Source organism: Trichosurus vulpecula, chromosome 6 (genome assembly GCF_011100635.1).
Source record: "Trichosurus vulpecula isolate mTriVul1 chromosome 6, mTriVul1.pri, whole genome shotgun sequence".
Taxonomy (NCBI): domain Eukaryota; kingdom Metazoa; phylum Chordata; class Mammalia; order Diprotodontia; family Phalangeridae; genus Trichosurus; species Trichosurus vulpecula.
Genome location: NC_050578.1, coordinates 148,422,170 through 148,437,658, shown reverse-complemented (window position 1 = coordinate 148,437,658; position 15,489 = coordinate 148,422,170). Strand labels below are relative to the sequence as shown.

At 34.4% G+C, this 15,489-nt stretch overlaps 1 protein-coding gene across 1 annotated transcript in view; it reads left to right on the top strand.

The window, feature by feature from the left end:
* ADGRL3 (adhesion G protein-coupled receptor L3) overlaps positions 1-15,489 on the top strand; it is a 373,586-nt gene that overhangs the window by 167,817 nt on the left and 190,280 nt on the right. Inside the window, exons 6-7 of the mRNA XM_036763952.1 lie at positions 5,978-6,163; positions 9,256-9,294. Coding sequence (XP_036619847.1) covers positions 5,978-6,163; positions 9,256-9,294 — 225 coding nt within the window. The remainder of the gene's footprint in view (positions 1-5,977; positions 6,164-9,255; positions 9,295-15,489) is intronic.

Here is a 15,489-nt window from a genome sequence, read left to right as displayed (position 1 = left end):
TAATCAGTAAATACTCACCCCAGTATATCATGTAGCAAATGAGCCATAACTGTCTCTTTGCCCTAAATCACCAACAAGGCGTAATGGTGGGGACTGTAGTTACTCTTTTCTATATAGTGATATGTAATAGTCATAATACCTGTTACTATTCAAAGCTGGCAGTCTGGATGTAAGTCTGGTCCAATTTCAACCCTGATCCTGCCACACAGATTGTCCTTTGATTTCATTACAATGTAGCTCAGACCCCAGGGTGAATAACTCTTGCAGGATGTGATCAGATTAATAGATCAGTAGCATATCTGGTACCATTAGCAGCTTTGCATTTTTTAAAACTACCCACATGCTTAGCCTAAGGGTTAATATGATTTCAGTCATCATTCACCTAGAAAACTGGGTGCTTTCATGCTGTTTCCTGAAAATAGACTTGTAGAAAGAAAAAAAAAGATACTTATACTTTTCCAACTAAGGAAATAAAAGGATCATAGGACCATAGATTTAGAGCTGGATGGAACTTAAGAGACCAAAGATGGCCTTATTTTATGAATTTGGAAATTAAGGCCCAGATAAGGTGACTTATCTGAGGTGGTACTGGTATTAAATAGTAGAATTCGTATTGGAGCCCAGATGCTCTGACTCTAAATTAATGCTTTTTTGTTTCAAATTGCTGGGCAAAAACTGTTGTACTATATTGACATACAATAAATAATGCTGCCTTCTTTTTTTCCTCGCTTTTTTTTGTGTTATCTCATAGAGAAAAAGTGTTATCTATAATGAAAAAGAGTATCTCCTAAAGGGAAAAACAACCACTGCCATTTTAATTGACAGTTTTGTTTGTTTCATAATTACACTTGGTTTTCCAAGGTCCTTTAGACCTATCAGTTTCTTCCCTATCAATTTCTTATTCCAAGGAACATTTAATATGGATTTTTACTTAATCGTAATCAAGAATCCATCAGATACATATTTCACAAATTCATAATGAGTAGAGGACTTCTAAATGTAGCAAATTTCTCAGTAAATCATTCCTGTCAATATGCTTAATTATTTTTTAAAAATAGAATTTTGGAAATTTCAGGAACCTTAGATATCAAATAGTCCAATTATCTCATTTGACAGATGAGAAATCCAGGATGAAAAGGGAAAAGACAAACCCAAGTTCACAGTTATTTGTGTTCAGTTATTCTGTCTTTAATTGTTCTCTATTATTATTTTTTTCATGTGAATTTCTTCCCCACTCCCTCTAACTTGACCGTGGCTTGCTTAAAGGCGGTAGCACCAATTAGTACTCTGTAACTGACCCAGTTCTGTCCTGGTTCACTTATGGCATAACTGCTTTGTCCATTGAAGTATTGTCATACTTAATCATGTTGAAATGAAAGTTTGAGTCAGGTGCATATTTAAAGAATAGCAACTGAATGGAGCTGAAAATTTTCACTGGTAGCTGGGGGCATAACCTATGGGTACCATATATGTATGTAAATATAGATGAAAATTTCTGTTCATTATTTTTGTATACTAGTTTGTATACTGAGATCCTGGAAAGTGACAGCCCCTCCACATTTGTCTCATCTGTCTTCCTTCTTTCCCCTTTCTCTCCTATTTACTTGTGGCATACCACCATCACAAAAACCCATAATAGGCTTCCTTTTGCCTTCATGCCATCTCCTCAATGAAACTTTTCACTTCATTTAATGATTTGCATTCAAGTGGCCTTGTGCAAGTATCAACCTTATTATTATTGTGTAACTTATTGATGTCTAAGGGTGGGGACTTTTAAATGAGGACATTTTGATATAAGCTTCCCTTCAAATTAGGTCACTTGTTTGGCTACTTGAGTCCATTTGTATGTAGGGTCAGGTCATCCATTTAAAATTCCAAGCATCCATTAAATATTTTTCTGATCCATTCCTTGAATTAGGAGAAAGAATACACTTGAATTATCTGTGAAGAAGATGTATCCATTCTGTCTTTAGTACAATATACAACTTCTTTTCCTTCCATGCCACATATTTTGCTTATAAATTTTGAAATAATACTGTCATTGCTGGATTTTTTGAGAAAGTAAAATGAGAGATGCAAAGGATGCTAACATATTGCAGGTAAAGAAATGGGAGGGGTGTGTTATTTGACCTACAGAATGAACTCTGTTCTTAAATTTGCCTCATTTATTTAACTTGGTATGGATTCAGAACTCTATGAAATTTAATATTTGGTGAAATGATTCACTTTCAATCTAACATCGACTTATTGAATATCAATTATGAACATAACACTGTATTACATGCTGAGGGAGGTAGAAAAACAAGTAAGATAGGGTCCATGACATAAAATTTAAAATATAATAGGAAGAATAATCATAGTGCACTGTGCAAAGTTCATAAGAAAGGTATATAGTGTTATGAGAATTCAGAAGAATGAAAGGACAATCTGGGGGCATCAAATAAAGCTTTCCAAAAGAGAAAGCTTTAGCCTAGGGAAAGACACGAATCATTTAAGCCCCTCCCAGCTGTAAGAGACAAAAGCATTTTGCTGTTGATTTAAAAACTTGGGCTGAGATTGATGGCAAAATAGATGTATTCTTTCAAGGAAATGGCAGTGCTGCACTTAAGTACTTTGAATAACTCCTTAATGAATTCTTTTGGCACCCAGATTAGGATTTTTATATAATAAATGTCATGAAATGTCAAAGCTTATTTCAAAGAAAATTGTTTTTGGCTCCTGTCGGGGCTTAAATATGTAAATAATATCAATCTCTGTCATAATTAGTATGCTTAACTAAAGCTTATGGTTTACCCCTATTTTGAAAAGATTATTTATCCAAGGCCTAGTTATAACACCTATTTAAACTACACAGTGATTTGCTAATCTGCACAGAACCCTACATTTTTTCAATGCTTATGCTTTATTTTCTTAGAAATAATTTTAACAGATTTCAGTAATTGATGTTAGAAATTAAGTCTTCAATGAACTCTTTTGGCTGAAAGATTTATATAGATGTTTCTATTATCCACCTCTCTCTTAGGTGTGTAGCTCACAAATCTAATATCTAATACAAGGGAGCTGAGTTCAGTCATCACTTTGATATAAGAACACCTCTAATCAAAACAGAACCCGTGACTCAAGCTAGCATTTATTCTTCAGAATTGAAGTGTGAACAGAAAGTGACATGTTTGTTGCTTGTTTTTCTCTACTTCATAGATTTTTTAGAATGTTAACACTAGAAGAGACCTTATATCATTTAGTCCAGCCTTATTAATTTGCTACATTCAGTCACTGGCCTCAAGGTTAAGCAAAATTCGAGTCCTGTTCATTCACAGGGTCGTTAAAAAAAAACACCTGGACATCAGTATTTCATTTTTAAACTTAATATTCTTCTCTCCTTTGGCTCTTAATATGATATGAAGGCTAAAAAAAATCACTATTAAGTATCAGAGTATTTTTCACTTAAGAAACCCATATCTAGTTCATGTTATCATTGGGATTTTCTGCTAGGATAGTCAGGGACAAGTATTCTTATTGCTATTCCACAAACTAGAATATTCAATATGCAGAGGGACAATGTGATGAAGCTCTAGAACTCTGAATTCCTGAATTTCATCTCAAGTACCTTCTAATTTAATGCATTCTAACTCCTTGGGGCCAAGCATTGTATGTTTATATTAGGCAACACTGAATTTCTAAAATATTTTGAAGTATTTTCAGATTCCAATCAATTAACAAGCATTATTAAGCACTCATGTGTCAGGCGTGTTTCTAATTACAGATATTACAAAGATGAAAGTCCCTCCCCTCAAGGAGTTTGCAGTGTTTCCAGAGATGACATGTCTATAAGCAGTTAAATATAAAATATATACAAAATTACTGCAAGGTAGTTTATGCAAAGAGTGCATTAATACATCAGTAACATTTTTGAGTACCTATAAAACCAGGTACTTCTCAGACATTTTGGTATTGATCAGTCCATGATGTGGATGATGAAGTGGAAAGGCATTAGTGGGAACTATGATAGGAAAAGAAATCACAAAAAGATCTAGATTGGGAAGAAGGTGCTGCTGATATAGGATCTAATTTACCCTGCTGATGCGGTACATGGAAAGAGAGAGATCATGCAACTATTAAGGCAAGATACGAACCCAGGTCCTCCTGACTCCCAGGCCAGTTTGACTGTCTTATCCAATATGCTACACTGCTTTTCAATTCTTATTTGTATCATTATGGAAAAGGCCTGATTTGCTAGTACAGATATTTTATTTTTATAGGCCATCTTGTTATTTAATGTAAGTACTTAAACAAACAATTATATTTAACTTTTGTTAAGGGAGTTAACCATTAGCTTTTTTTTCCTCTACTGTCATTTTCCTTACTATGATAATTGACAGCTGTTTATAATAAATACTTCAGAGGAAAATTCCAAAATTATACATACACAAAATTAAATGCTAACCATTTCTAGTAATGTTTTCCACATTTCTATGTTTTGCAAATTATTTTACTTTTCATGAAACTCCCTGTTTAGACCTAATGAAAAATAACACTTGTGCTCATTCTTGAGTTACATGTGAAGTAAATACATACTTTGAATTTTTTGAATGCACATAATTATCTCATGTGTTACCTACAAAGTTATCTTCCATTTGGGTGTTGTAGTTGTCTTGTCTGGGCCAGTACGGATGATTATTCACCATACTTAACAACCTCTAAATATGATGAATGTTTTAGCTACTTGACTGCTTTGGCTACCTCTAAACACACAGTGACTAAACTAGATTTCAAATGTTTTAACCAGCCCCATGCTCTAGTACTTCAGTGAATCTATGGTATTATCTATATGGTTACTAGTTCAGATGATATAGGTCCAATTCTATCTCTGGCCTTCCATTTTCCTGTCAATGTCAATGCCATTCCACCATTAGATCGGAGGAGGTCCATTGACTTCCTCGTGTTTTTTTGACATTGAATAGCACCAGGATGATACATTGGTTATTCCACAACTTTTGGTCAGATTAGTTTGGTTTATCTATGGGGCACCAAGGGCCCACATAAAGAGGCAGTATAGTTTAATGGAAATAACACTGGACTGAGTCAGAAGACTTACATTCTCACTCTGCTAGATATATGACTTTAGGCAAGTTCACTTATTCTCTGATTGCTTCAATTTCCTCATCTGTAAAATGGGGATAATAAATCACATCTACCTCCCAGGATTGCTGAGAGGATAAAATGAAATTAAATATATAAAGCACTTCACAAAAGTTAAAGTGCCATATAAGTGCTAGGTATTATTGTTATGGACAGCTAGGTGGCACTGTAAATAGGGTGCTGGGCCTGGAGTCAGGAACTCATCTTCCTTAGTTCAAATCTGACCTCAGACATTTGCTAGCTATGTGACCCTGGGCAAGTCACTTAACCCTATTTGCCTGTTTCCTCATCTATAAAATGAGCTGGAGGAGGAAATGACAAACCACTAAAGTATCTTTGCCAAGAAAACTTCAAATGGGGTCACAAAGGGATGGAAACAAGTGAAACAACTAGACAACAGCGTTAACAGGTGGCAAGCCACTTAAATTTTCATTGACTTAGGTGACTTTCGAATACTATTAAAATGCAGACAAGTTGCTGATCTCCTTTGGTAGAAGGAATTTTCCCAATATGAATTTCCCTATTGGGATGCAATCGTAAGACAATTTCCCTTCTCCCTGCTTCCACCTCAAATTAAAAAGAAAAAAAGGATATGCATCTATACACATGGGAATATACAAACACATAGAATTTGAGGATTTTTTTCTCCTTTTGATTTATAATTTAAAGTCCAGATAGGAGTTGAAGCACAAATATATACTATCGGTGAATACCTATTTCTATCTATAGTTTACATAGGTTAGCTGGGAATAGTCACTGAAAGGAGCCTTGGAGAAGATCATGTTCTGACACAGGTAACAAATATTTTTTCCATTTTCTCCTGTTTTCAAAACTGTAGTTGAAGTCTGGTGAGACAGCTGCTAACATAGCCAGGGAGCTTGCTGAGCAGACCAGAAATCAGTTGAACGCTGGGGATATCACCTATTCAGTCCGTGCAATGGATCAACTGGTAGGCTTACTGGATGTTCAGCTTCGAAACCTGACTCCTGGTGGAAAAGACAGTGCTGCACGTAGTTTAAACAAGGTAAGCAGTAAAGATGAAGAATGAAGAATGAGGTATAGTTAAAGCAAGCAAGTCTTTCCCTCTTGGTAAATGAATAGTTTCTTCTAGTGGAGTCAGGATATGCCCACTACTGTCAGCATGATTTAGTGATTTGATTTACAGAGATGACATTTTTTTTTTCCTTTTGGTCAAAAAAACCACACTAAAATTTCTTTAAAAGAGAAGAAAAGTTAAATTGCTGTGTTACATGCTACTTTAAAGATATACCTCTCTTTTTTATGAGATGGAACTATATTTGTTATTACCTAATATTGGAGGATAAGGTGAACATGAATAAATGTAATTTAGAATTAAGTACCTCTATTTGTTTTAGTCTATTGCTTCTCCTCCTCATCTAATATTAAAACTAATAAGCAACATAAATGACAGGTGAGCATCCAGATCATCAAAAGGCAAGTAGTAATAAGAGAGAGGAAAGCAAAGAAAGAAGATGGTCTCTCTATAAACCCCGAATCAATGGTAGAATTAAATTTGAAATAGGGCATATATGGGTTTGAAAAATTACACATACATATTATACACATATATGCATGTGTGTGTATTTCTCTCTCTGTGTTTGTCCTAGTTTAATTGTGAGGAATTGTTTTTCCTTTGAGAAATGAAGAATTTTAGATTTTTTTTATTTTTAGTATGCTATATAATGTTTGGATTTAATATTTATGAAGACTTTGCTTCATTAAAATTTTTAAAAGTGTACCTCGCATTAATAGTAACATTGTTATTTATTATTATATCATCACTCTCTAGTGGATGTCAACAAATTTGTAAGTTGATAAACAGTGTTTGAATTTTTTTTGAAAGGAAAGATATTTTAAATGACCAGGTAAATGCTAAATATGAGAAGAAGTGGAGTTTTTTGAAACTACATAATCTCAAGAGCTGAATAAACAGTCCTCCTGTTGAAAGTATGTCAGATTTGTTCCCTTCAGATGTCATGTGATCACTGAATGGTGCACATGAGACAGTAGACGGGGGGAAATTATTTGTACTAAATTTTAGTTTCTATAAGATAATGACAGTCTTGCTATTTAAGAAAACAAGAAGTTGAAAATGACAGACTTATGTCTCCACTGTGGAATTCCCAAAGATGAATGTACCCCTTTAGAATGAAAAATGACTGAGCAGACTGGTTCTTCAACTCACTATTATTCAGTGCCATATTGAAGGAAAGGTCTCATCAAGATAGAAGGAAATAAAGATTAATTGCTCACCACAGATCAGCCAGATAATTTTATGACAAATAATGTTTGTGTTGAGAAGTCAGTCTCAGAAGACAAATATTGTTAATGTATTTGACATAGATTATTATTAGAGGTTATTTTCTATTGAGCATCAAGATTTTTGTTTTTAGCTTGTTTTATTGTGTTTTGCTTTATTTTTTTTTAAATAGGCATTCTCTTAATAGTACATAAATCCACAGAAATCCATGGAACTTGTGAATGCTGGAAATTTAATGTATTATTGCCTAGGCTGACTTGATGCTATTTAATGAATATTGCTGCCAGCAATTGTTATGATAATATACTGGGAGTAGTCATTCGTATTAATGTTACATATCCATAACATGACTTGTTACAGCAATACCGCTTATCTTTATTTAAAATGATGTTGATGTCTGACAATATCAGGTAAAGCTGGTAATTAATGTCACATTCTAACTGGCTCCAGCTAATCAGCTTTCCTATTCTGAATATCAAATAACGACATAACAGGCAAATTTTCATTTGTGAAGCTTTTTTTATGCTCTTCTTATTTTCCATTTGGCTCTTTTCAGTTGTATGATGTGGTTTGTCATACATTAATTTGCATGATGAGCTAAACAGTTGGGGTTCGTGAGGTTGTTCACATGCTTGCTGGCTTGCTCTCATTTCTTGTGGTTTCCACTGCTCCCTTAAGCAGTTGTATCCTATTAGGTTTGCAAAGTCAACTCAGTACAAATCAATTGCATTCAGCATTCAAATTCCAGAGTGTTTGGAGGGAGGAAGGACTGCAAAATAGTGATTCGAGTCACTGATTCAAATGACAGCCCCTGTAATTTACTTGCACTCATTCTTTAGAGGAGCAAATGCTCTATGAACAGTTAAGAATGCATGAATTAAAGTGGGAAGAAGGGCTTAGAACACAAAAGGCATCAGAATAGCTGCTTCTTAAAGCATGATAATTTCTCCTTCAATAATCTGGGCTTCTTAGGGATTGGAAAAATAAGGATAGGTAAGGAAAGAAGTAACTTACAAAGATTTTTGCTCTATTATTTTGCTAGGTTAAATAGCATCCCTTATCTTTTTATGTCATCATTTAAAAGTTTATTAAATGTAAAAATCGTTACTTTAGATCTTCTGTCCAGAAAAATATCAACCTCTATGCCCAAAATATGCTTCTTATCAAACAAAATTTCTAATGTTATGTATAATTCTCTTTTCTGGGTGGAAGGATTAGAAGGAATGAGGATAAATTCTCTGTCAGATCAAGAAATCACAAGTCTTTCAACTTGAAATGGCTTGTCCCTTTGTATTTGTCCTCATGATGACATTGTCATAACTAGATATCCATCTGTAAAATTTTCATTTGCCATGCACACAAAATATGTAATTTTCATGCAGAATGACGTGTAGGTATGAGCTCATAGTTTAGGACGCACCTTGTCTATGCCTATTTTATAGGATATCTGAGAAATGGGCTCCAAACATTTGACATAAATCGGTTCACTTTGTCTTTTGTTCTCTGTCATTCACAACTAACTGAAATGAAATATATAACTTCTAATAACAAGCACGTATTTTACTAAGTCCCACTAATATGTTGCAAGGTTTCTTGACATAGCTAATAGCTTGATACTATCCAGCTTTCAGCTTGAATCATTTTGAAAGGGTTCTTGGGCACCATTTGCTAAATCATTGCTATATTTTGCTGCTGCTTAGCTGTCATACTCTTCTAGAAAGTAGTTCACAAGTAAATTTTGTTTAGATGTGTTCTTTTAAAAATTTTCTTGGTTTCTTCTATCACTAACTTATTTTTTCTATTCTGTGTTTAACCTGCTGTCTTTATGGAATCAGCTTCAGAAAAGAGAGCGCTCTTGCAGAGCCTATGTCCAGGTACTTTCAGTGTTTTTATAAATGTGTTAAATTGTTGAATTGTCTCTGGTGTTAGTATTGTATATGTGCAGCTGAGAAAATATATGTTAATATGTAAGGGCCGTAGCCCAGTAAAGCTAGTGTTACATTGAAGGGAAAAATATAAAGTATATAAGAGAGACTCATGATATAAACAGGCTTGAGGGGGGGCGGAAAGGGGAAGACTGTTATGTTGTAGAACAGAAATATCCAGAATAAAAGGAAGATACAATCAGAAATGGGTGGATTGCTACCTATGCTGTGAGGTGAGTTGGGGTACTTATTCCAAGGCCTAAATTCTTCAGGAAGGTGGGGATGGAATCATGGATTTATTGGGTAGCATCTATTAGGAAGGCACATGGTAAAAACAATGAAAGGAAGATAGAAACAAAGATAATAATAGCTATTATTTATATAGTGCTTTAAAGTTTACAAAGAACCCTATAAAATATTAGCTCATTTTATTCTCTCAACAAACCCTGGGAGGTTATTGCTTTTGTCACCCCCTTTTATAGATTAGGTAACTGAGGTAGGCAGAGGTAAAGCAACTTGCGGGGGGGTCACAAAGCCAGGAGGTGTCTGAGGCCATATTTGAAATCAAATCTTCCTGACACCAGGTCCAGAATGCTATCCACTGCACTACCTGACTGCCTAAATAAATACAGATTCAGACTAAAGATTCTATGGCCCTGTTCTGAATTTGAATTGAGTAGTGCTTGAGCTCTTTTTTTTTTCTCCCAACACTCTTAACTTATCTCTCTTCATGACAAAGCACTGAACTTGCTATGACTAGAAATGGTGGTGTATGTCTGCATCATTCATATGTGTGTGCCATTATATATGTATGTATATGTACAGCCACTCTGTGTCAAGGAAATGGGAAATCTAGATAATATTAAAATGGTTACTGTATAAATTGTTCCCAGAAAATGCTAATTGTATAATTTCCACAAGGGCACCATTTTCTTGACTTCTTTAAATTCCCTCCAGATTCTTCTGTTTTTTCAAATTTTTTATGTGTTGGCTTGGTCCTTGGCGCTATATAATTTTGTCTCTAAAGAGCAGAACATCGTTCAATTTTATTCTGTATTGATAGAATATTAATATTCATTTACTTTTGCAGCGTGACCATATTTTATTTTTTAGCGTGAAAGGAAAGAAATTAAAATGTCAATCTTATTTCTCTTTATTTTTTTCCTTCTTTCTGAAGTTACCCAATCTTCAAATATGAGGCCCTTAAAAAAGGAAGCTTGACATATGGACACTTCATGAAATATATAGATAAGGGAAAACACATAAGATATTGAAGTATTTGTAGGCCAACTTAGAGACTTGGTAGAAATATCGGGTTTTGATTATGGGAAATTGTAAGAAATACACAGGTCATTTGGTTATTGACTTCGTTTTTCCACATTTTTTACTTAAAATATTTTTTGTGTTATTTACTATTAATATGTTTGGCCCTCTGTGATGTGTGAATTGAAGGCATTTTAAGTAATTAATCTTTCAGTATTTAAAGTCTATGAAGTACATGGTCATTTAAACATGAGTTGTTAATGGAAATTAACAAAATAGTGTATTCAGGATCTGCTTTCCTGGTGTTATAATTGATTATGAATAAAGATTTCTACTGTTTACTATACATCTGACAGAATTGGGTAATATTAGTGAAAGGGAAATACTATGTTTTACTTATAGATTGCAATGGGTTTTGCTACCTTTATCGTCAAATATGATTTCATAAAAATAGATAATGTCTTAGAGATTTGCTTCTTAAAATAATGAAACATAAGTGTATGAAACATTGTAGTTGAGTATTTCACATCAAATGAACTAAGCATGAAATTAACCTTTATTACATATAAAGCATGTCCATACACTAATTTTTTTTTACTAAAATGTGAAATCGAGGCATTTTTTTTAAAAGGTGGTGACAAGCAATGACAATGGAAGCTTATTTTTGGCTAGACTTTTGACACTCAAATTTATAATATTCAGAGATTCAATATCAAATTTGTAAATTTTCTAGGTTCCTTCTTTAAGTTGTCTTACACGTACAGTCTGGAGTTAGGAAGACTCATCTTCCTAAGTTCAAATCTGACTTCACATGCTTACTAACTGTGTCCCCAGGCAAATTGCTTGACCCTGTTTGCCTCAGTTTCCTCATCTATAAAATGATCTGGAGAAGGAAATGGCAGATCGCTCCACTATCTTTTCCAAGAAAATTTCAAATGGGGTTATGAAGAGTGAGCCACAACTGAAAGACTATTGAACAACAATAACACTCTTACAGTCTAGCTTTTGTTAAATTCACTGTCTTAGGGAAAAGAAATGGAGATGAAAACCAAATTAGTTAATGTAGGCATTATTCAAGATGATACATGTAGTTCCGCCTAGTAGCATTTTCCAGAGAATAGAAATTGATTGATATCTGACACAATTAAATACTATTAACATGCCTTGGGAACATTCCCTGTGTCATGACTCATTATAGAAGAGGGACTTTTACACGAGAGAATATAAAGGGACCTTATATTGTTAAATCTTTTGAAAGGCAAACCCATGATGTTGATGGAAAAGTGATCTTTTGTCTCTAATATGACTCACAAGCATTGGACGTTATGCTGTGTAGGTCTGAGAAATAGGTGCTTGGGAATTCATGGGTTTTTCACATGATTGAATGTTTTTGTTGCAGGGATGGGGAACACATTATCCTACTGAAGCCAATTGACCCATGGGAGAATTTTAAAATCATTCAAGGAAAACAAGGAAATACACAGCAATCCGATTTAGTTGTGAAGGGTATTCCCCCCACCCAACCCCCATTTCTTGTATTTTAAGATATAGAAAGGTAAAAAGGTTAAGACTGATTTTTTTTAATTTAAGAATTGAGCCCGTAGAATTATGTTACATAAATGCATATTTTAAAATACTCCATTCAAAAAACATTTATTAAGCTCTTAGTGTGTAGAAGATACTGTACTATATGTTAGGGATACCCCTTTTAGTTACTTAAAATAGATATAATTTCATCAGTGTGGGTACTTCTTTCACTCCTCAACATACACGCACTCCTTGTCAGTTTCTTTACATAAGTTCTTCATACAGGGCTTCCTCAAGTTCTTTAAGTATTTCTTAAGATACCTGTGTGACATTCAGATTGTCCATCTGACATTCCTCACTCCAATTAAATGGAGAGCTCATCTACTTTTTTAGTTGTTCTCTATATCTTTCATGCTACTTGTGCATAGAAGTCATCCTTGGTAATGTTTTGTAGTTGACTTAGGTCCACCATTTGCCTCTTTGTTGCTCTTTAGGTTACCTATAATGGAGTCAAGTGTGGGAGAGTAGAAAGAAGACTATATACTCAGGGAACCCAGATTCTTAATACTTGTATGAACTTAATAAAGTCACTTCACTGCTCCAGGCCTCAGTTTCCACATAGGCAAACAAGTCTTCATTAAGCATCTATGTGTCTGCCTAGTAGCATTTTTGGTTTACCATTTATGGTAGTTACTAGGCAAACAAATGTAAAAAGTAGCACAGTCCCTGCTTTAAGGAGTATAATATATCATTAAGGAGAAAATAATGTGTGTATATTTAGGTATAGACAAAACAAGTACAAAGTAGCCAAGGGAAATACTAGCTGCTGGTAGAATCAAGAAAAGTCTCATATGGAAAGTGATATTTGATCTGGGCTTTGAAGTAGGGAGAGAATCCACATGGGGAGGGTAGCTAATGCAAAATACATAGAGATAGCAGGTGAATTGTTATCCATGAAGAGCAACAAGAAAAGTCATTTTAGGAAGACCATGAAATGGATGAAGGGGAATGATATACAGCAGGTCAGGAAAGTTAGAAAGAAGGCTGGTTGTTGAAAGTTTTACATGCCACACAGAGGAATTTATAGTTAATCCCAAAGATAATAGGGAGCCACTTGAGTTTATTGAGTAGTGGGGAAGACATGGTCAAAGGTGAGCTTCAGGACAATCCCTTTGATAGCTATATGGAAGATGGATTGGAGTGAGAAAAATTTTTAAGCAGAGAGAACAATTAGCTATGTCCATAGTCTAGACGAGAAGTAATAGCGAAATAGTGCAATAGTTTGGTGAGGGGAAGAAGGAAGTTTATATGAGAGATGTGGACAGAGGTAGATGTGACAAGATGTAGTAACTAAAAGAATGACAGTACTTTTGATGGAAGCAGAGAGGTTTGGGAGGAGGGCTGGTTTAGGGGGAAGAAGAAGAATCTCTTTTTGGGACATGTTGAGTTTGAGATGCCTATAGGACATCCATTCCTAACTAATAAGGAGTTGGTAATGTGGGACTGTAACTCAAGAGGGAGACTAGAGCTGTATCTGGGTGTCAGTTGCCTGGAGATGATAATTATGCCCATAGGAAATGATAAAGTGGCCAAGTAAAAGAGTGTAGAGAGACAATAAAAGTGCATCAGACCAAGTAATTTCTAATGCCCTTTCTACTTCTAAAACCAGTGATCTTCTTATTTGTATTCATCACAGACTGTGACATCTTGACCTGCAACCATGTAATCTTCTTAGGAAAATGATGGTATAATATGTAATATATGTACAGTATTATAATATACAAATAAATATATATGGACATTATATTTGTGTGTATGTATATACACATATACTGATAGACTAATTTAATAAACAATCCATCCATCTGCTTGTCTTAATCTGGATAACACATTTTTTTCAGCCACTTTGGTTCTTAGTTTACATAGTTATATACTATATACATAGTATATATCAATGTCTTTTTAATTACAATGGATTGCATCACAGAAGCTTTATAGTGTTAGTTCAGTATATTTATTATGATATAATCTGTGGATAGTAGCATTTGGAAAATCTTACCATCAATATGTAATCATTCTATTTAGACTTTGCATAAAATCTTCTCAGTGATACTGGTGAATGCGTTATATGAGCATATGTTTACTGTTTTATGCTGTTTAGCATTGGTACTCAGAGGATCATAAAGTAATTTTCCCCATAATTCTATCTGTGATAGAATATTTACCTAAACTGGATACATATCTTATTTGAAGAGAGATTATGAACTGGCATTCTATCTTAAAAAAAAAGTCAACAGACAGTAAACACAATGGGATCTTATAATTTCTCAACTTCTCAGTCAATCATGTCTGTGAATATCTGGTCCAGTTTAGGAAACTCTCTATGAAAGCCTGCATTTCCTTTTTTGTATTTTGATAAAGTATACCCTGGATTCATAAATAGACCTTTATCATGCAAATTTTATAGAACTGAAAATGCCTGTGGGTTTTTAGTTACTGATGTATTCTTCTTTTCTCACTCTCACACAAGTATCATTTGTGATCTTTTATGTCCTTTTGAAATCTTCCCTTCTTTGACATATCTCAAAAAACAATCCATGATAAGTACTGTTAAAACTGTCACCTTCAACATGGATTTCTTTAATATGTATTTAGTGTGTGATTCATTTCTTCTTCCTGAATTATTCTTCTTAAGTGTCATTACCACTTCCTCATATTTAGTACTCTGATGTTATAATTTAAGTGTGTTGGTTCGATTGTTGTCTGATCAGAATAGAAATACCAGCATAGTAGTTACTATTACAAAATTATAAATATTTTCAGGATTACATGATTTAGCTGACTTTCATAGCCAGGCTATCCTATAGGCTTGTTTTCTCTTCTACTTATTTTTGCTGTTTATGGTTGCTCATACTCTTCCATTATCCTCCACTCTAATGCTTTGTTAAAGAGATTATATTTTAATCTTTTATAGTTCCTCTGACTTTCTTTCTACTTAGCAAAGAGGTCATGTAGTTATTGGCTAAGATGATTTCTGGGCTCTATCTGTCACCATACTATATGTTAGTTTTTCATTTCTTGAACTTCTCTATGACTTGGCACAGGGGATAAATTTCTGGCCCCTAGAGTCAGGAGGACCTGAGTTCAACTCTGGTCTCAGACACTGACTAGCTGTGTGACCCTGGGCAAGTCACTTAACCCTGTTCGCCTGAATTCCTCATCTATAAAATGAGCTGGAGAAGGAAATGACAAACCACTCCAGTATCTTTGCCGGGAAAATCCCAAATGGAGTCATGGAGAGTTGGACGTGAGTGAAACAACTCTTAACAATAACAACAAGGTCACAAGTCACCC